The following is a 21,692-nucleotide window of genomic DNA, read 5'->3' on the forward strand; positions in this document are numbered from 1 at the left end:
GGAAACAGGTAGGTGGATCAATGTCTGAAGCCAGCATGGGCAAAAAGTGCAAGAACCTACCAGAAAAATAAGTTGAAAGCAAAAGGGCTGGAGCATGGCTCAAGTGGTAGATAAGCACAAGGCCTTGAGTTCAAATCCTAGTCCCACCAAAGGAAAAAAAGTCATAAGGTAGAGATGGAAATTTACCTTCAAAATTCTCCAGATGAAGGTATTTTCTCTCTCATTCTTTATAGCAATGAATTTTATTTTTTATTCATTTATTCACATGTGTATACATTGTTTGGGTTATTTCTCCCTCCTGCCCCCTGCTCCCATCCTCTCCCCCCCACCCCCTTGCTTCCAGGCAGAACCTGTTCTGCGCTTTTCTCCAGTTCCGTTTAAGAGAAGACATAAGCAATAATAAGAAAGACATAGCATTTCTGCTAGTTGAGATAAGGACAGCTATACAGAGAGATTCCTAGCATTGCTTTCATGTACAAATGTGTTACAACCCAGGTTGATTCATCTCTAACTGATCTTTACACTGGTTCCTGATCCCCTTCTCATGTTGACCTGTGTCGCCTTAAGGTTTCTGTATTAATTCCGCTGGAGTGGGAACATCAAATGGTGTCATGTTTTGGGTTTCCTACCTATCCCCATACCTCCTGTATGTGCCCTCCCCTTAACATGTGACCCAAGTCCAACAATATTGCTGTATTTGCCCTAGATCTAAAGTTCACATATGAGGGAGAACATATGATTTTTGGTTTTCTGAGTCTGGCTAACCCTGCTCAGAACGATGTTCTCCAGTTCCATCCATTTACTTGCAAATGATAAGATTTCATTCTTCTTCATGGCTGAGTAAAATTCCATTGTGTATAAATACCATATTTTCTTGATCCATTCATCAGTAGTGGGGCATTTTGGCTGTTTCCATAACTTGGCTATTGTGAATAGTGCTGCAATATACATGGGTGTGCAGGTGCCTTTGGAGTAACCTGTGTCACATTCCCAGGAGTGCGATTGCTGGATCATATGGCAGATCTACGTTTAGATTTTTAAGAAGCCTCCAAATTTTTCTCCAGAGTGGTTGAACCAGCTTGCATTCCCACCAGCAGTGTACGAGGGTTCCTTTTTCCCTACATCCTCGCCAGCACTTGTTGGTGGTGGTGTTTTTGATGATGGCTATTCTAACAGGGGTGAGGTGGAATCTTAGTGTGGTTTTGATTTGCATTTCCTTTATGGCTAAAGATGGTGAGCATTTTTTCATGTGTGTTTTGGCCATATGAATTTCTTTTTTTGAGAAAGTTCTATTTAGTTCAGTTGCCCATTTCTTAATTGGTTCATTGATTTTGGGAGAGTTTAGTTTCTTAAGTTCCCTGTATATTCTGGTTATCAGTCATTTGTCTGATGTATAACTGGCAAATATTTTTTCCCACTCTATGGATGGTCTCTTCAGTTTAGAGACCATTTCTTTAATTTTATGAAATCCCATTTGTCCATCCTTTCTCTTAGTTGCTGAGCTGTTGGTGTTCTACTGAGAAAATCCTTGCCTATACCTATTACTTCCAGAGCGTTTCCTGCTCCTTCCTGTAGTAACTTCAGAGTTTCAGGTCTGATATTAAGGTCCTTGATCCATTTGAGGTGATACTAGTTCAGGGTGATAGACATGTATCCAGTTTCAGTTTCTTGCAGATGGAGAACCACTTTTCCCAGCAATATTTGTTGAAGAGGCTGTCTCCTCCATCGTATATCTATGGCCCCTTTGCCAAAAATGAGGTGGATATAGTTGTGTGGATTCATATCTGGGTCCTCTATTCTTTTCTTTTTCATCTTTAGTATATACGTATATATATTTATTTATTTATTTATTTATTATTTTTTTATTCATATGTGCATACAACATTTGGGTCATTTCGCCCCCCTTCCCTCATCCCCCCGCCCCCTCCCTCTCCCCACCACCCCCTCACTACCCAGCAGAAACTATTTTGCCCTTATTTCTAATTTTGTTGAAGAGAGAGTACAAGCAATAATAGGAAGGAACAAGGGATTTCGCTAGTTGAGAAAAGGATAGCTATACAGGGAGTTAACTCACATTGATTTCCTGTGTATGTGTGTTACCGTCTAGGTTAATTCTTTTTGATCTAGCCTTTTCTCTAGTTCCTGGTCCCCTTCTCCTATTGGCCTCAGTTGCTTTTAAGGTATCTGCTTTAGTTTCTCTGCGTTGAGGGCAACAAATGCTATCTAGTTTTTTAGGTGTCTTACCTATCCTCATATCTCCCTTGTGTGCTCTCACTTTATCATGTGATCAAAGTCCAATCCCTTGTTGTGTTTGCCCTTGATCTAATGTCCACATATGAGGGAGAACATACGATTTTTGGTCTTTTGGGCCAGGCTAACCTCATTCGGAATGATGTTCTCCAATTCCATCCATTTACCAGAGAATGATAACATTTCATTATTCTTCATAGCTGCAAAAAATTCCATTGTGTATAAATACCACATTTTCTTAATCCATTCGTCAGTGGGGCATCTTGGCTACTTCCATAACTTGGCTATTGTGAATAGTGCTGCAATAAACATGGGTGTGCAGGTGCCTCTGGAGTAACCTGTGTCACACAGTCTTTTGGGTATATCCCCAAGAGTGGTATTGCTGGATCACATGGTAGATCAATGTTTAGCTTTTTAAGTAGCCTACAAATTTTTTTCTGTTTTTCTCCATTAAGTATAATGCTGGCTATAGGTTTGTCATATATAGCTTTTATAATGTTGAGGTACTTTCCTTCTATTCCTAGTTTTCTTAGAGCTTTTATCATGAAATGGTGTTGGATCTTATGAAAGACTTTTTCTGCATCTATTGAGATGACCAAGTGGTTTTTGTCTTTGCTTCTGTTAATGTGGTTTATTACGTTTATTGATTTTCATATGTTGAACCACCCCTGCTTTCCTGGGATGAAGCCTACTTGGTCATGGTGAATAATCTTTTTGATGTGTTGTTGAATTCAGTTTGCCATTATTTTGTTGAGGATTTTTGCATCAATGTTCATTAAGGAGATTGGCCTATAGTTCTCCTTTTTGGAGGTGTCTTTGCCTGGTTTTGGGATAAGTGTAATACTGGCTTCATAAAGTGTGTTAGGCAGTTTTCCTTCCCTTTCTATTTCGTGGAATAGTTTAAGGAGGGTTGTTGTCAGTTCTTCTTTAAAGGTCTGATAGCATTCAGCAGAGAATCTATGAGGTCCTGGACTTTTCTTTTTGGGGAGACTCTTGATTGCTGCTTCAATTTCATTTTGTGTTATAGATCTATTCAGGTGATTAATTTCCTCTTGGTTCAGTTTTGGATGATCATATGTATCTAGAAATCTGTCCATTATTTTAAGATTTTCGAATTTATTTGAATATAGGTCTCGAAGTAGTTTCTGATGATTTCCTGGACTTTGATAGTGTTTGTTATCTCCCCTTTTGCACTCCTGATTCTACTAACTTGGGTTTTTTCTCTCCTCATTTTAGTCAGGTTTGCCAGGGGTCTGTCGATCTTGTCAATTTTTTCAAAGAACCAATTTTTTGTTTCGTTAATTCTTTGTATAGTTTTTTTGGTTTCTATTTCATTGATTTCAGCTCTTATTTTTATTATTTCTCTCCTTCTATTTGTTTTGGGATTTGCTTGTTCTTCTAGGAGTTTGAGATGTATCATTAGGTCATTAATTTGGGATCTTTCAGTCTTTTTAATATATGCACTCATGGCTATAAACTTTCCTCTCAAGACTGCCTTAGCTGTGTCCCATAGGTTCCGGTAGGTTGTGTTTTCATTTTCATTGACTTCCAGGAACTTTTTAATTTCCTCTTTTATTTCATCAATGACCCATTGTTCATTAAGCAATGAGTTATTCAGTTTCCAGCTGTTTGCATGTTTTTTGTCTTTACTTTTGTTGTTGAGTTCTAGTTTTATTGCATTGTGATCAGATAGAATGCATAGTATAATTTCTATTTTCTTATATTTGCTGAGGCTTGCTTTGTGCCCTAGGATCTGATCTATTTTGGAGAAGGTTCCCATGGGCTGCTGAGAAGAATGTATATTGTGTAGAAGTTGGATGAAATGTTCTGTAGACATCAAGTAGGTCCATTTGATCTATTGTATATTTTAGTTCTAGGATTTCTTGATTTTTTTGTTTGGCTGACCTAGCTATTGATGATAATGGGGTGTTTAAGTCTCCCACGACCACTGTGTTGGAGTTAATATATGCTTTTAGGTCCTTCAGGGTATGTTTGATGAAATTGGGTGCATTGAGATTGGGTGCATATAGGTTGGTAATTGTTATTTCCTTTTGGTCTATTTCCCCTTTTATTAGTATGGAATGTCCTTTATCTTTTTTGATCAATGTAGGTTTCAAGTCTACTTTGTCAGAGATAAGTATTGCTACTCCTGCCTGTTTTCGGGGGCCATTGGCTTAGTAAATCTTCTTCCAGCCTTTCATCCTAAGCCTATGCTTATTTCTGTCAGTGAGATGGGTCTTCTGTAAGCAACAAATTGTCGGATCTCCTTTTTAATCCATTTTGTCAAACAGTGCCTTTTAATGGGGGAATTAAGTCCATTAACATTAAGTGTTAGTTCTGATAGGAATGTGGTGATTCCTGTCATTTAGTTGTCTGAAGGTTTAATTTTATGTACCTAAGTTGAGGTTGCTCTCTAATTTCTTGCTTTTTCTTTTCCTGTGGTTTGGTGCTGCCTGTCCTTTCATGATTATGTTGGGTTTCACTTTCTGTGTGCAGAATCCCTTGAAGAATCTTTTGTAGTGGTGGCTTTGTCGTCACATATTGTTTTAGTTTCTGGTTATCATGGAAGACTTTTATTGCTCCATCTATTTTGAATGATAGTTTTGTTGGGTAGAGTATCCTGGGGTTGATGTTATTTTTATTCCGTGCCCGGAAGATCTCACCGCAAGCACTTCTTGCTTTTAATGTTTCTGTTGAGAAGTCTGCTGTGGTTTTGATGGGTTTACCTGTGTGTGTTGTTTTTTCTCTCGTACAGCCTTCAATATTCTTTCTCTAGTTTCTGTACTTGTTGTTTTAATGATGATATGCCGTGGGGTAGATCTATTTTGGTCTGGTCTGTTTGGTGTCCTGGAGGCCTCTTGCATCTGTATGGGAATATCTTTCGCTAGATTTGGGAAATTTTCTGTTATTATTTTGTTGAATAGATTACACATTCCCTTTGCTTGCACCTCTTCTCCTTCTTCAGTGCCCATGGTTCGCAGGTTTAGTCTTTTGATGGAGTCAGTGAGTTCTTGCATTTTCTTTTCACAGGTCTTGAGTTGTTTAACTAATAGTTCTTTGGTTTTTCCTTTAATTACCATTTCATCTTTGAGTTCTGAGATTCTGTCTTCTGTTTGTTCTATTCTGCTGGATTGGCCTTCAATTTTGTTTTGCAATTCTGTTTCATTCTTTTATCTGAGGTTTTCCATATCCTGAGTTGTTTCCTCTTTAATGTCGTCTATTGTTGTCCTAAGTTCATTTATCTCTTTATTAACTGTGTTCTTTGTTTCACTTTGGTGTTTATACAGTGCTTCTATGGTTTCCTTTATTTCTTCTTTTGTTTTTTCAAAGTCTCTATTTTTGTTGTCTTGGAATTTCTTGAGTATCTCCTGTACACTTTGGTTGACCATATCCAGTATCATCTCTATAAAATTCTCATTGAGTTTTTGTAGTATTTCTTTTTTTTAGATTATTCTTGTGGTTTCATTGGTTTCTTTGGCATAGTTTTTTTTCATTTTGTTGCAGTCTGGATCTGAGTATCTGTTTTCTTCATTTCCCTTGGTTCCTGTACTAATTTTTTGCTGTGGAGAAACTGGTTTCCCTGTTTTTTCTGTCTTCCTGTCATTGCCCTTGGTGTTGTTATTGTTCCTGTACTGTGTGCAATTAAGTATTTTCTAGCTTGTAATAATAACAATGGTAATATTTAGAATGGAAGGGTGAGCGGAGATGGAAAGCAAAGAAGTTAAAGAAAAAGGGAAAAACAAATAAACAAGTAAAAAGGCACAACAAACAAACAAACAAACAAATTTTCAAAGATATAAACAGGGACAGATAGTATACTAATCAACAGTAAGCTGAACAGGCATTAGAGAGACAGAGGACTGAAAAAAAAATAAAGTAAAAAATGAATTAAAAAAGTCTCCAAGTTCAAATGCAATAAAGTTTCAGTCTTAATAATTTTGGTGTTCGTCCCTCAGCCTCCAATCCTGGAGTAGTCTCATTATAGGGGAAAAAATCCAAACAAAACAACATAAAACAAAAAAACACCACAAAGTGTCCCAAGTTCAAATGCAACAGTTTCAGTAAGTTTTTTAGCTTGCAGGTGTAGTTTGGTTGTTGTCTCAACAAAGGGAGGAAAAAAAAGAAAAAATAGTCTGGAGACAGTTCTGTGAATGTCTATCTGTGGCTGTGGCTTTCCTGCCGCTGGTGTCAGCCTGCTGTTGCTGGAGGCGTTATTTATGCAGATCTCAGGAGTGAGCTTAGCACTCACCTGGCCCCTCAGGCTTTGTTTACTTAGAGTTCTCCTGGGCGTGACCTCCACTGCTACAAGCTTTCCCCTTTCCAAGCACACTGGGGGAGGTGACACTGCACCCACTTTCTCAGGCCTGTGTGTTTATTTACAGTTCACATGGGAAGTGGGTCTTCCCCACCTCCTGTTCATTTTGCGTCCTACCGCCACTTTTACAAGCTTTCCTGCTCCTGGTTGCTGGGCGTGTGCCCCTGCTCCCGCCTTCTCCAGCTGGCTTGTTTATTTACAGTTCTGTGAGGGATTTCCCCTACCCCTTCTTCAGTGCTTTGGGTGCCCTCCCCTCTTTGCTATGTGTCTTTTTTGTTGTTATTGCTCATTATTCAGTTTTTTTTTCCCCTGGGTGGGGGTCAGTGTGTCCAGGGGGCTATGCTGATCTGGCCCAGGGTTGTCTGTGGGAGTACCGTGTACCGCTTAGCTCACCTGTGGTCTGCATCTTCCCAAGCCACCTGGGCGCTGCCATCTGGCGGTGGCACAGGAGCCCTCCTGGTTTCTCCGCTTAATGTGAAGTGGAGATGCTATGTGCAGGCTGAAGGTGTAGAGGAGTCAAAGTTTTCCCTCTTCTCTGTGGTTTTTCCTGTAAGGTGTATCTCCAGCATCTCTCCAAGATTTTACTTTAGGAGGCATACTTTCTGCTTCCTCCCTCTAGCCGCCATCTTGGAATCTTCCTGGGTCCTCTATTCTGTTCCACTGGTCTTCATGTCTGTTTTTGTGCCAGTACCAGGCTGTTTTTATTGCTACTGCTTTGTAATATTGTTTGAAGTCGGGTATTGTGATACCGCCAGCATTAGCAATGAATTTTATAGGTTCAATTGTGTATGCCGGTACACATTTAGAGCATAAAAATTTCTTTATAGTCACATTATAGAATATCTACTCTCTTGGAACTACTTAGCAATCATTACATGGAAGACAGCTAATAGCTTGTCAACTTTGTTTTATAATTAGATTAGATTGTGAATGTCAAAGTGTGGTCCTGGACTAGGGCTCTTGGTATTTTACTTGAAATGCACCTTCTCAGTTTCAACCCTAGATCAGCTGAGTAGAGTCCAGCAATCTGTGTTAACAAACCCTCCAAGTGATTATGATGTCTGCTAAGGTTTGAGTACTTGTAATCTCAACCACAAAGAAACAGTTTTTTATGTATCTTTAACTTTTACATTTAGCATTCTTAAGAACTAATTTTTTTTAAACTGCTAATGGAAAACACATATTATCATAGTTAATATGAAATTCCACGTCATAAATTTCTCACAGACTTCCAAAGCTAAGAAAAAAGGTGTTTTGCTAATAAACTATTAGCTCCCCCTTCCCCTGCAACCAGCCAGTTTTATAATAATTTGTTTCTCATAACAGTTAAGAAGCACAAAACTAAGTACTGCTTTAAATTATAATTAACCCTCACTCAATCAAAATTTTTTAGATTATAATTTATTTTTCCGTAAGTACTATTTGAGGCTTTTAATTTAGCAATCTCTTTATTATAAAAAGTACACTACGGAAAATTAGAAGTATATAAAAAAGGTGTCACCCAATTCCATCACAGTATTTTTTAGTTCATTTAAAAAAATTTCAGCACACATACTGACTCCTTAAATTTTATTTATTTATTTTGTGGTACTAGAGTTTGAACTCAGAGCCTATACCTTGAGCCACTCCACCAGCCCTTTTTTGTGATGGATTTTTTTTTTTTTTTTTGAGATAGGATCTTGTGAACTATTTGCCTGGGCTGGCTTGCGATCCTCCTGATCTCTGCCTCCTGAGTAGCTAGGATTACAGGTGTGCTCCACCAGCACCTAGTTCATACTGATTTTTTAATAAACATATAGCTAAAATGTTTTAATGCTACTTATTCAGCTTTACTGACGTATCCTTTTTTGGTGTTGTGCAGTGCTGGGAACTGATCCCAGGGCCTCATGCACGCTGGGTGAGCACCTCTGCTGAGCTATGTCCCTGGCCGATGGTCTACTGCTACTCCATGAGCCATGCCATTTTCATTACTAAAGCCTATCATTCTTAAGTCTAACTGAATTATGCTCATCACTCATGGATATAATTTTCAAGATAAACTTTTAAATCATTTTCCAAGTTGTAAACAAACTGATTGGAATTTTACTAAATCTTACATTAATTTTAAATAAGCTGGCATTTCTCAATGCCTTCCCACTTAAGACATAACAATGGTCCTCTCTCTTACCATAGTTTTCGTTTATTATGTTTTCACATTTTCAGGCAGTCCTACATGTTTCTTGTTAACACTACTTCTATTCATACTATGTATTTTACTGTTGTAAAAGGTGAATTTTTCATTACATTTTTAAACTAGTATCAGTGGTTAGGATAGCTCCAGGTTAAATACCTAATTTAATAGAGAAAATAAAATATTTGTAGACATACCATTTTGAGAAAAAAGAAACAGACACTGGGACTGTTCTAAGAGTATCTGAAAGAACATTTCTCTGACAGAGAGCAAATTACTCTAACATTTTCTAAATTTGTTTCTATCCTTTTAGGAACAGGGAAAAAAAGCAAGTAAGTCCTGTTTACATCAGTGACAGAAGAGGGAAAAGGCAAAAATGAGATACCAGAATGAAATCAGAAAGAATAAACCTATAAAAAATAGGCCTTTCAAAATGAAGATTTATTAGTTCTTAATAGAAACAAACTAAATGAGTAATTTTAATATAAGAGTCAGTCATGGTTAGCTAATATAATAATGTGACTTAAAGAGACTGTCTTCTCAGACAAGCTTGTGGAAGAAATATAAATCAGTACAACCCCATTGTGGTAATCTGGCCAAATCTATGTAGGTGCATAAATCCTGTAGCCCGTCAACCCAACTTGTGGAAATCTTTCCCCAAAACGCACACATATATGTGTTTAAGGTTATTCACTGCAGAGCATCATTTGCAATAGCACAAAATGGAAACAACCCAAATGCCCATCAGTAAGGACTTTTAAATTAACTGTGTACACACACACAATATAGCTGCTAAAAAATGAGAAAGATCTCTATATTACAGAGCAGCAAACAAAGATAGAAGAAAAATACTTCAGTTTACTGTAGGAACATGTAATTAACAATAATGAAAACTTTTTAAAAAGAAAATATAAATGCTATTGTCTAAACCAGAGGTTTGGACCAAACCAAGCATCCATCTACTTCTGTATAGCCTGTGAGCTAAGAATGGCCTTTTAGGTTTAAGGAGTTGTAAAGAAAAAATAAAGGATATGTAACAGAATGTGGCTTGCAAAACCAATAATATTTACTATTTGGACCTTTACAGAAAATGTTAGCTGATCATTGGCCCAAATAATCCATCTTTTTTTGTGAAGCAACAGAATAAAAACTAGTTACCTTGTATGTGCAGATAGTCAGTTTCCTCTTCCTAGTTTCAGTGTTTCTCTGCAGTAATGTATTGCACATCTGGAAAACCTGCTGCATAACAGCATCTTGTCTCAGGTCATCTCGGCCCTTCAGAATAATCAAACATGAATAACCAAGCACAGTTCACTTTATTATACACACACTGAATCATCTGAGGCTAGCAAACAAAACTCAGAAAACAATCTGAGCATTTGTGCTCCTCTTAGCAGTCTCTTAAATAATTAAGACCTACTGCCAATTCTTTTATTTAGAATAAGATATAGTACTGAAAGATAAACTGATAGGAAAAAGAAATTCCCTTAGCTGGTTTTTTTTTTTTTTTTTCTTCTTCTCTTTTTGAGACAGGGTCTCACCATGTACCCAGGCTGCTCTGGAACTCACTGTTTAGCCCACACTGACCTCAAACTCATGATCCTCCTGTCTCAGCCTCCCAAGTACTATGATTATAGGCATGTATCATCACACCCAGCTCCTCTAGCTGGCTTTTGAAATTAGACTAACTGAACCCCATCACCTGAGGCTGAGGGCACATTGCAAAACATGTGAATGGAGCAGTACTGTTAACTTTCCACTATTCTGCAGTAGGGCCTTAAAGAGTTCCTGAGCAGTCAGAGAGAAATGCTGTTCTTTGCTGGCACCATGGCAGTTGGCACAGTGGCAGACCCAGTACAATGGGGCAAAGGTTTCAACATGTTCTAATCATGGAAATAAGCAACAACCATCAAAACACTTTTTTTAAAACAATAATCAGGCTGATTCTTCATCTCATCTTGTCTATACAGTTTAATGGTATTCTTCTATTTGAATCAACTGATTCAAACAGTCTTTCAGAGACCTACATACAAAAAGAGAGAAGCATTCTGGTTCTAGAAAACAATACATTTCTATCCCACAAGTTTTCTTAACGTATAACTATTCAGAATAAAGATAGACAAGTGAAGCTGGAAGAAAATATAAACTCAAGTTTTTCTTTGACTTTGATGTCATTAACCCTTTAAGGACTCTACGGGAAAAGGAAAGTCTTACCTTGACAAGCTGTCTCCTTTCCTTGCCATCAGAACCTACACAATCTATTATTTTTGGCAAATTTAAACCACCTGCTAAACGAAATTCTGTTTTAAATGATTGTATAGTCACCAAATTTCCATATTCTCCAGTGGGGTCCACCTAAAAACAGGATAATTATGATAATAGAGCAGATACACTATTTGCATGTGAAGAAAAACAAACTATAAACAGCAATTTTTCTTTTTTTTCAGGACTGGAGTTTGAACTCAAGGCTTTGCGTTTGCAAAGCAGATTCTCTACTACTTAAGCCACACCTCCAGGCCATTTTGCTCTGGTTCTTTTGGAGATGCGGTCTCATGAACTATTTGCTGGCCTGAATCTCCACCCTCCTGATCTCAGCCTCCCAAGTAGCTAGGGTTACAGATGTGAGCCACCTGCCCCTGCCATAAATGGCAACTTAATATCAAGCAGAATAAATGACAATGTGCTGCTGAATGAGAACCAGAGGTTCTGATGTAAGAATATATGACACTGGAAAGGTGTAAAGGTTACATATAGATAACATAAGTTGCTTCCCTAAATATCTTTTAATAAAACTAGGGCATACCAAGTCATAACAGTGTTGCTGAAAAACTACTGAAAAATTACAACTTAGGTGGTGTCACATATGTTAAATCACCTGAGAAATAATAAAACTCGTGGAAACATAAGGTAAATTTTGAAAAGGGTAGAGAGGAGTTTCCTAGGTCAAAATTGCTAATTCAGACATTTTTAGGAAATATCAGCTAAATAACAAAGCAGACCAGCTGGAAAGTTATCAGTTCACATGATACAACTACATTCCAAACTCACTAACAGATACTAAACACTTCAGTGCAAACTCAAAGATGAGATTTACAATATATTTAATATAATTTTCTAAATTGTAACCTTTATTATTACATATATTCCTGCCCACAGGCACTTCTAGCAACAAAAGATCATTACGACATAGCTAATATCACATATACATAGTCAACTTAATACTGTAATATATTCTGTACTATTCAATTAGGTAATACATCCCAGCCAATACTTCCTACTGCATACTGAATTTAAAAAAAAAAAAAAAAAAAAGAGCTGGGTGCATGGGGCTCATGCCTGTAATCCTAGCTACTTGGGGCTGAGATGGGGAGGACCATGGTTTGAGGCCAATTCAAGCAAATAGTTTGTGAGACCCCCATCTCTGAAAATAACCAGGGCAAAATGAACTGCAGGTGTGCCTCAAGTGACAGAGCACCTGCTTGCAAGGTGAAGGCCTGAGTTCAAACCCCAGTACTGCCAAAAGAAGAAAAAAAAATTACAGCTGGTTGGTACATATCTATAATCCCAGCATTTTGGAACCTGAGGTAGACAGGAGGATCATGAGTATGAGGCCAGCTTGGACTACACAGGGAGACCATGTCTCAAAACACACACATACACACAAACACACACACATGCACAATTGGGGGGGGTGCTTCCCTAGCGTGAGCAAGTTTATAGGTTCAATTCCCAGTAACACACACACACACACACCCCTTATTAAAAATAAATAAAACAACTGGGAACTCTCTTGTTGAGTTAAAAATTAGTGTCAGTAAAAGCACACAGAAATTTTCCTTCTGGCCAATGAGACGAGTCTATGGACTTTCACAAGAAAGGTGGGAGGTATAGAACTGAAGGCAAAGGAAAAGAAAGCAGGAGAAGTTGAGTATTTTAAGGCTTGGGCAAGGAACTGTAATGCAGAAAAACTTTAAGTTAAAACACATAAAAATGCCAATATTTAACCGATTTTGACTAAATAAAAAGATATTTCAGATGGTTCAATTTAGTATTAGAAATAAAGAGTTAATGATAAATTACCTTAATTTCCATAGTAGGAACAACAACATCTTCTAAATTCTTAAGTTTAGTAATTGGCTGGTCTGCTGGAATACTGATGCCTTCTATATTTAAAAATAAAGAGATATTAGTTAAAACTGCAAACAGGAATAGCACTGAATGTCAAGCAGGAGTAGCAACACTGATCCTTTCAAACACCTACTTCTCTGCGTCTTCCACTGAGTAGCATCAAAGTTTGCTAATATAATATAAGCATCACAAAGTGCCTCAACATTCCTGACCATCTGAGGTCTCTTGCTTCTGATAGTGCATATGATTTTGTTTGCAGCCTCTGTTCGATCCTTTCAACAACAACAAAAAAAAAGCATTAAATACTGCTTCTCAACATTTAAACTTCTGAGCTACAAAAACAAAATTCATGCACATATACAAACAACAGGACTATAATTACTCAGATAAAACAGTCATCTTTAATGAAATATGTGAACAGTATAAAATTTCAAGCATCAATGACTCAGTTGCCTTTCAAAAACCTTTTTTTCTTTTTCCATTGCTGAGAGAAAAAAAGTAAAATACTACAGGTACTTATGTTTTGAAAAATATTTCAGAAATTTTGAATCAATTTTAGGAAATGTAACAACAAAGGAATTTAAAGATAAATACTGTCAGTGACACACATTCTTAAAATCTCTAAGACTTAGAGGACTATTCTGTGAAGGAATGAATATCATGACTCAAAAGGTATATTTAATCCAAATACCTCATCAAGTTGAGAGTTTTGCTTAGGTACATTTTTAGTTATTCTACTCCTCCTTGCTGCCTCTGGTTTGGTCAAAAATTCATCTTTGTTTGCATTTGCTAAGGCCAATATAATAAACAAAGTATGATGGGGGTGATCCATTGAAATCCTAGAGATGAGCTGTTGAAAATTAAGAACTATTAGTTTCATACAAATAAAAAACATAGAAAATCCACAATTTTCCATTTGCTTTAAATCAAAATACATTCTGCAGTGGGCAGAGTTTGTGTGTGTGTGTGTGTGAGAGAGAGAACAAGTCAGGTCTAACAGGAATAAGAGAAAGAAACTGAGTAACTTATATGGAGTGAGAGAAGACAAAATTTTATATATCCATTTCCTAGCAAGGAACAATAAAATATACTTTATATGTAATATTGTAATATAAAAGCAATTATGTTTTGATCCTCAGATCTACTTACATTATTGAGGACTTCATGAAATCCTAGGCCTCCTGTCATTTTGGTCCCCATTCTAGCAGCCAATTGGTACATAAGAGGCAAAAATTTATATGATGAAATCTTCATTCCATCTCTCTACCATTAAAAAATACCAAATTAAGAAATGTACACTATGGGAGAAATGACCCAAACATTGTATGCACATATAAATAAAAAAAAATGTACACTACCATTCCAAATATTCTCATATGCAAGCAAATTATTCTAAAATAATGTTCCTCTACTAGCACAAACTAATAGTTGTTAGTAAAACTTCACTCACTACATTTTTTTCCTTGTCACCCTATGGAAAAGTCTACAAATGGGTATCCTAGATAAATTCAATGATAAGTAAAAACTTCTGGAATATTGTATTTATAACTAGAATACTTGGCATTGCTTGCATTAGTGATTCCAGGGAGAACAAGTGTGAATTTGAGTTCCATTGTAATCTTGACTCCTGAGAAGCTGGTGAGCAGTAAGATGGAATAATTACTTTTCTCTACATGCCAAAAGTAACAAATTTTATTGTATACTATAGGAGAGATTGGTTGTGTTTACTATGAATTTTTTTTATCTAGTCAAATCATTTGACCTTTAACCTATTAACTAACTTACAAATATTTTGCCAACATATCTTTAATATTAGGTGCCATCATTAAAATCTAGTATTTGTTAAATAAAAATTGATGAAGTACTTCTGTCTTGACCTGAACCACTTATGGACCTATATGTGGAGCACTGGAACAATTATGAGTGCTACAAAGGAATATAAAAAAATCAGATATTGAAGGACTTATGTCTAAGTTTTCAAAGCCCAAGATCAAATTCTGGGTTGAGGAAGACTTGCCTTCATCATGCCACTGACTTCAGAAACTCCAGAATTTTCAAGCCAGAGGGAACAAAGCCTGAATACCCATGTATCATGTTCTTCTCCACTTAGTAAGCAGCTGATGTAATTTTCAACTGCTTTACATAAGAAGCGTTTACGATCTTCTTTTAGTGCACGGAGCGCACATTCATCCAACTCCAGTTCTCTCTGAACCTTTACCGTGTATCTTGCAGTAGATAAAGTAAAACACAAAAAAACCCACAAAATTTTACAAAACTACAAGGCCAAACATGATATGCAACATAAATAAAAAAGATAAGATGTCCATCCAGAAGAAAAGCAAAATTTTAAGGATTATAAGGGAACCAACTTACTTTTGTCAAAATTGTGCAATTCATAAGCCTTCTAGTTAACCAAGGACAAAGTTATTGTCCTTAATATTGAAGCTATTTAATTAACTTAATTCTCTACTTACATTAAAATACATAGACTCAAAGCAGACTTAAATACATTACATCAAAGAGGTAAGTCTTCTGTATTTAATTTCAATACTTATTTCTTTTAACAACTGTGACACCAAAAAAAAAAAAAAAAAAAAAGCAAAAAAGCTCTATCTACATATCCTACCATGAGCTTAGAACCAAACCAGGATAGGAATTCTTCATAAACGAACACGTCAGTGTTTTATATACTAATTTAAGTTGTGATTAGCCACAGCAGAGCCAAAAAAATCTACAAGTACTCAAGTTTTAGTGCTCAAAACTCTAAGTCAGAGAAGAGTTGACATCACTTTTTATACAAACATGTCCTTGTTAACTGGTAAAGATAAAATTGTTGCCTGTAGACATCTAGTTACCTGTTAGTTTGAATTCTATGTTCTCTTAGGAGGCCCACTTCCTCTTTAGCCCTCTTTAAGAGAGCTTGCTTGTTTTCGAATTCTGATGAGTTCATGTAGTTTTCAATTCGTTGGTACTGAGTATCAGAGAACCTTGCTAATGAGAGAAATGCCTTCATTTTTCCACTTCTGAGCTCATTGCCTTCTCCTTCATAACTTCCAGCAACCTGCACTGCCTTTAAGAACATGCAATCCATTTAAGTTATATTTACAAATACTAAATACATTTACAGAATCACTCAGGTCAAGGTAACCCCATACTGCATTTATATATATATAAATCCTAAGGTGTATGAAAAACATATTCAAAGAACTGTTCAAACAACTTTGACAATGTTGAAATAGCCACAATAGCTAATACTTACAAAAAACTGGGCAAAAATAAAGAGCTACTTAAGTTGAAAAACAATTACATGTTTTTTTTCCTGTTACTTTCATTTAGTAAAGTAACTATTTCCCAAATTAGTTACACTAAAGAATAAGAGGGGAAAACAGGAAGATCAAAAGGAGCTAGAGTACTGAAGTCCTTGCTCTTACTTATAGATGGTTGGATATATGAATAGCAAAAAATGAGTTGTATATCCCTTAATCAGACATTTTTTATAGAAGAGTAAAAGGAGAAATTATTAGAAATAACTTGTTGAAAGAACAGCTGGGGGTAGAAACAAGATGGAGGAGAAAGACACAGTGAGGTTATTTTCAAAATATGCTCTAACATTCTGTTTCACTCTAACAAAGATTACACAGAGCTCCAATGGAAATACTATATGGATGAATGAAACCACTCTTTTATTTGCCTTTGAACTACACTTGATCTTGATGGAGGATCAAGTGTATGCTAAACAGGGATCTTAAGAGTTGTTGTGAAAGCTTACCTTTTCTAGATAGGTCTGCATGATGACTGCAGGATTTTCTAAGCAAGTTTCTGCTAACCAGTTGCCACAAACTCTCAGACATTCTGTGTATATAAGTTTTAGGTTGGGATCATTCTGTATTTTTAAAAAAAAAAAAAAAGTAAAATCTTAAAATGTAAATCATTATTATGACTATATAAAAACATCTTCCACGTAGGGAGAAAAAGCAGATCAAAAATGTTTTTCCTCAAAAAAAAGGACATGATTGTAAAGTGAGGACTACGGGAATAACCAGAAGAAGGGGGGAAGGGAAAAGAGTGATAGAAGTGAGTATCATCAAAGAACAGTGCTTACACATATGAAAATGTCACTGCATAAAAGGGGAGGGAGGGGAAAAGAAGGGGATTAGAGTGGTAAACATGACCAAGGTATACTACAAGCATATGTAGAAATACCACAATGAAACCCTTCAATGTGTACAATTAATATACACTAATAATAAAGAAGTTAAAAAATGTTTATCTGCTTTCACCATACAACTATTTTAATAATTCCAAGTATGTAAGTTTATGAAATAATCATCCCACACCATTTAATAATTATTACTCCTACTGAGAACTTATATACACTAGGCACTTTGTAACAGCTTTATGTATATTAACTCATTGAAATCTCACAGGAATCCTGTGAAGTGGGTACTATTACTGTCCCCAATTTGCAGAGAAAAGTGAGGTACTAAGATCTCCAGGGAGCCCACAGTGTTAAGTGATATTTCAACATGTTATACTGGGAGCAGTGCTTTGGTCTGATGATGAATTCTCTAATGATGGAGCGTATATCATATAAGCATCTACTATCTAAAGTCCAGTAAGCTGAGAATCACTAAGCAGGGATGTCTGAGGGACACCACTGCAACCAAATCTTCCACCTCTTCATGATTCCTACATATGCTACTCTGCTGTCTATTGTATGCTGGGAGTAAGCTGAGATAGCAACATAAATTTTCGATAACTGACAGGTGATGATAAATAAACATGTATTTTCAAAGCATTTGAGTTAACAAACTAATTGCTTCAGCTTGCTTCATTTTTTTCTACTTTTATTCTCATGCATCTCTTCCAATTTTGCCCTTGCCAGTTCAAACTGAGTATGTACTTCCTGATTATTTTCCACTACTACCCGTGCATTCAACAGAAAGTTAAAACTTAACACTGGGACAAAATAAATGAATCTGCCACAAGATAGACTGATAGATTTGTAAGTAGAAAAAATCGTTTCTAAACTTCTTTATAAACATTAACTTTCAAGATTCATTTCACAGCATCTTGTTCATGGATTAGTAATTTCAAAGCTTTAATAAAATTGCTATCAAAATTTTCTTAACCATGACAATATTTTGTTAATAACCATAAAACTAACTTGGCCAACTGAAAAAAAGTAAAACCAAAAACCTCGGTGCAGCTGGCATCCAATTTCTTGATCATTTGTTTGAGGATACTCAGGGCAAGACTCTGCTCCTTTTTTGCCCAGAATACTTGTGCTTCCTCCAGCTGCCACTCAGACACTCCACAAACAGCTGAATTATACTGCTTAATTTGAAATATTGCCCTTTCAGGAAGCTGAAATGAAAATGATGTATGGGAACAATTACCTTTACTATTTTTACTATTACCAGTAACTCACTGAGAACTTGATTTTTGTGTAAGGACTATCATATGTATCTCTGTGCTTACCTTCCAACCTCCAGCCTCCCTGCCCCCACCCCCATGTGTATCAAATCACTGACTTGCTATCAATACAGTAAATTATATCTTTTCATTTTATAACAAGGAAATTGAGGTGAAGAAGAAAAATACTTTGCTCAAGGCTTACACTCAGGTGTGTCTAATTCCAATACAACAGTGTCCATACTTCTCAAAGACATTCCTTCTTCACTCATGCTCTCTGCCATCTGGGTAATAAAGGAACAGGAAAGAGAAGAGACGATGTAATTTTACCTGAGTATTCTTGAATGTTCGGGCCAGAACAGAGAATTCTACAAGGTGTTTGGTGAGAATGTCTTTAAAACATTCTCTTTGGGAGCTCTCCATTTCCTTTTGTACTAGGATCTCCAAAATGACTGTACGTAAAGCCATAATAGGCTCCTGAAAACTGAAGTCACTGTCCTTAAGAAGCTGGGAGTGTTTCTGCCACTTCATGTACACTTCAGAGACTTGTCTATCTGTGACTGACCTGAAAGTCAAACATAGAGTTCAGTAAGCAAGAAAAACTTAAAAAAAATTTATCTGGTTCTGAAACTTAAGATACAACACAAAGGAACTCTTGCAGTAACAACACTTAACTTTTAAATAATCCTAAATATGGATTAAAGTTCAGAAAACTACAAAATACTTTGTGGTCAGCAGAGAGGCCACATGTAATCATTTTAAGACTCTGAAAATACTCTTTGAAATCATGAAAAGCAGCCCTACTAAATAAAAATATTCTTCTGAAATGAGAACACATTCATCAGACCAATCATAAAAAATGCCTACCCCTTGCCCTGCTTTAATGTTTTTTGTAGTAAAGGAGGACACATCTGCAAGGAAGTGAATTAAACTCATTGAATGCCTATTGGGGATGACTATGCACAGCTGCAGCTATCAAAGAAGTCACACTACAGTGAAGAAAAGGTTGGCTTCTGGCAAAGGTTTCATCTAGTAACAGTATTTATTAAAGGAACAGAGAAGGCATACTGAACAATTTATTTATGCGAATGTAGACTAAGGAATACTGTCTAATCCCTCAGGACTACTGTGATGAGAGAAAAAAGATGAAGCAGGAAAACTAAAAAAATGATGACTAGAAAATGAAAGCATTTTTAGTTACTTGATAGAGAAAGAAATAGGAGCACAAATTCACAGGAACCAAACCTTTACTGCCCTTCCCCAAATAACCCCAAAGTAGCAACTCTTATACACTCTTACAAATTACTAAAGACCTCCAAAGAGCTTTTAATTTTTAGATTATATCCATTGACATTTACCACACTAGAAAGTAAAGCTGAGAAAACTCTAAAATGTTAATTTATTTAAAAATAATAAATCATACACATCATAGTCACTATTGGGCAACAGAAGAGTTACACTGCAGGATTTTAAAGCCTCATGAGCAACATACCTTGAGAAAAGCTCCCCAATGTTTTCCAACTCTCCAATAGCCTGCAATCTACTAAGTGTGGGGTACAGTGAATACACAGACTCAAGGCTGCCCTTACACAACTCTTCTACTTCTTTTACTCTAGTGAGGAAAAGAAAACAGATGGAAAACTAAGAGGTTTTCAGGGAGATAAAAGTTCAAGTTTGTGGCTAAACAGTTCCCACCATAGGGCTGCTGTTGATCAACATTACAAACAATACTAATACATAGCATATATGAAATAGCAATGAAAACAAACAAAACTAGTCTTGGGATCATACAGACCTAGTACACATTTAAATTCTAATTCTGTGCTAATAGCTATCTAACCTTGGGGCAGGATTTCACTAAGCCTAGGTTTTTTCACTTCCATAGTTATTTTGAAAGTTAGAGAACACATACACAAAGAGCCTGACAAAGTGATGAGAAATACTGTTTCTGTCAATAAATACAGGATTTATTAGGTCACTAACTACTGTTAAGTTTTTTCAAAAAATGGTATATTTGTTTAGTTGCTTCCTTCTGCATGATCTCACTGGTGCCTCAAACAAGCCTATAAATATTGGCCATTGTCATCATTTTATAAATCAGAACTTTAATGCAGAGAGGGAACATGTCATAAAGCTGTGAGAAAAGATTAAAATTCTCAGGGTACTTGCATAGGAAGACAACAAAGGAGGGGGAGTCATCAACACTTTCTTGACAACTCAGAGTAAAGAACTGACCCAGGGTCTCAAAGAAGAATTTTCTTGAAAAAGGGACAAAAAATGGGGCAAGAAACACTTGGCCATAATTACCAAGTATTTACTCCTTCATCAGTGCAAATCCTTACACTGAAATTATTCCTCATGTTTTGAAAAATGCAGCCATGATATTAAATATTAAAATACAGTATTTTTTCTTATATACCTGGCATATTTGAGACTTTCATAAAATGTAGAGAATTCTCCGTCTCTTAGAGACTGCAGAGCATTGTACAATGATTCGTGGTAGCTGGTTTCTTCTATTCCATTGCTGTGAGGTAATTCCAAAAATATCAAAGAAAAAGACATATTTAGAAGTAGAAAATCTTAAGATAGGCATGTAAAAACAATTTAAAGGACAAAATTAAAATGAAAATTATGATTTCTTATAAATAACACACTTCTAGAAATGTTAGTAAGAAATACAAATAACTTTGTGGGCCATTTAAATTTTTCAAAGAGAAAAAGGAAAATTTCTCAGCTCTTTTTTGTGGTTCTAAGTACGTTATAATATTTAATTATTCAATGAACACCTATTATGTGCCAGGCCCTCAGCACCAGGCTCTAGATATAGGAGTTCATCAGTGAACAAGTCAGTCAGGTCTCCATTCCTATGAAGCTTATGCTCTGGTTTGGACAATAAATAAGAAAAAAAATCAGTGACAAGGGACATTCAGAGAATTAAATAGGTAACAAAACAGCAAGTTGGGGTAGCTACTTTACGATAGGTAGACATGACATTATCAAATTACAAAATGAATGACAAGAAGCATAACCCACACGGTAACTGGGGAAAAATATAGCAGGCAAGAAGAATGATGCATGATGATTTACAGAGGCAAGCAGTAACCAGATGTTGTGGTAAAAAGCATTAAAAATGAGAATAGGTCTTTAATATAGTACTCTAACAGTATGAAATCTGAAAGGCATTCCAATTAATAAAAATATTTTTCTATGGAGGAAACTGAACATGATTTCATTATTTTTTCTGGGATTGGGGTTTGAAATGATTTCATTTTTTAGTGTTCAGGTCATCAGGAATACAAAAATATGAAACCATTTATTAGATTAGGTGTTTGGCTTTTAATTAAAAAAATGTATTGACCTTACATACAGCATATAAATGTTATCTTTCTAGGTAACATGATTTAACACTATTTT

At 36.1% G+C, this 21,692-nt stretch overlaps 1 protein-coding gene across 7 annotated transcripts in view; it reads right to left on the reverse strand.

Annotated features, from left to right (window-relative positions):
• LOC109690945 (serine-protein kinase ATM) overlaps positions 1–21,692 on the reverse strand; it is a 340,952-nt gene that overhangs the window by 14,339 nt on the left and 304,921 nt on the right. For all 7 annotated transcript variants that reach the window (XM_074066789.1, XM_074066792.1, XM_074066791.1 and 4 more), the window contains 13 exons: positions 20,698–20,802; positions 19,771–19,890; positions 18,609–18,843; positions 18,063–18,230; positions 16,633–16,746; positions 15,719–15,933; positions 14,881–15,088; positions 14,013–14,126; positions 13,555–13,713; positions 12,997–13,135; positions 12,816–12,898; positions 10,950–11,090; positions 9,894–10,010 (listed from right to left, as the gene is read on the reverse strand). In XM_074066789.1, the coding sequence (XP_073922890.1) occupies positions 9,894–10,010; positions 10,950–11,090; positions 12,816–12,898; positions 12,997–13,135; positions 13,555–13,713; positions 14,013–14,126; positions 14,881–15,088; positions 15,719–15,933; positions 16,633–16,746; positions 18,063–18,230; positions 18,609–18,843; positions 19,771–19,890; positions 20,698–20,802 (1,918 nt within the window). The remainder of the gene's footprint in view (positions 1–9,893; positions 10,011–10,949; positions 11,091–12,815; positions 12,899–12,996; positions 13,136–13,554; positions 13,714–14,012; positions 14,127–14,880; positions 15,089–15,718; positions 15,934–16,632; positions 16,747–18,062; positions 18,231–18,608; positions 18,844–19,770; positions 19,891–20,697; positions 20,803–21,692) is intronic.

Source organism: Castor canadensis, chromosome 2 (assembly GCF_047511655.1).
Source record: "Castor canadensis chromosome 2, mCasCan1.hap1v2, whole genome shotgun sequence".
NCBI classification, from domain to species: domain Eukaryota; kingdom Metazoa; phylum Chordata; class Mammalia; order Rodentia; family Castoridae; genus Castor; species Castor canadensis.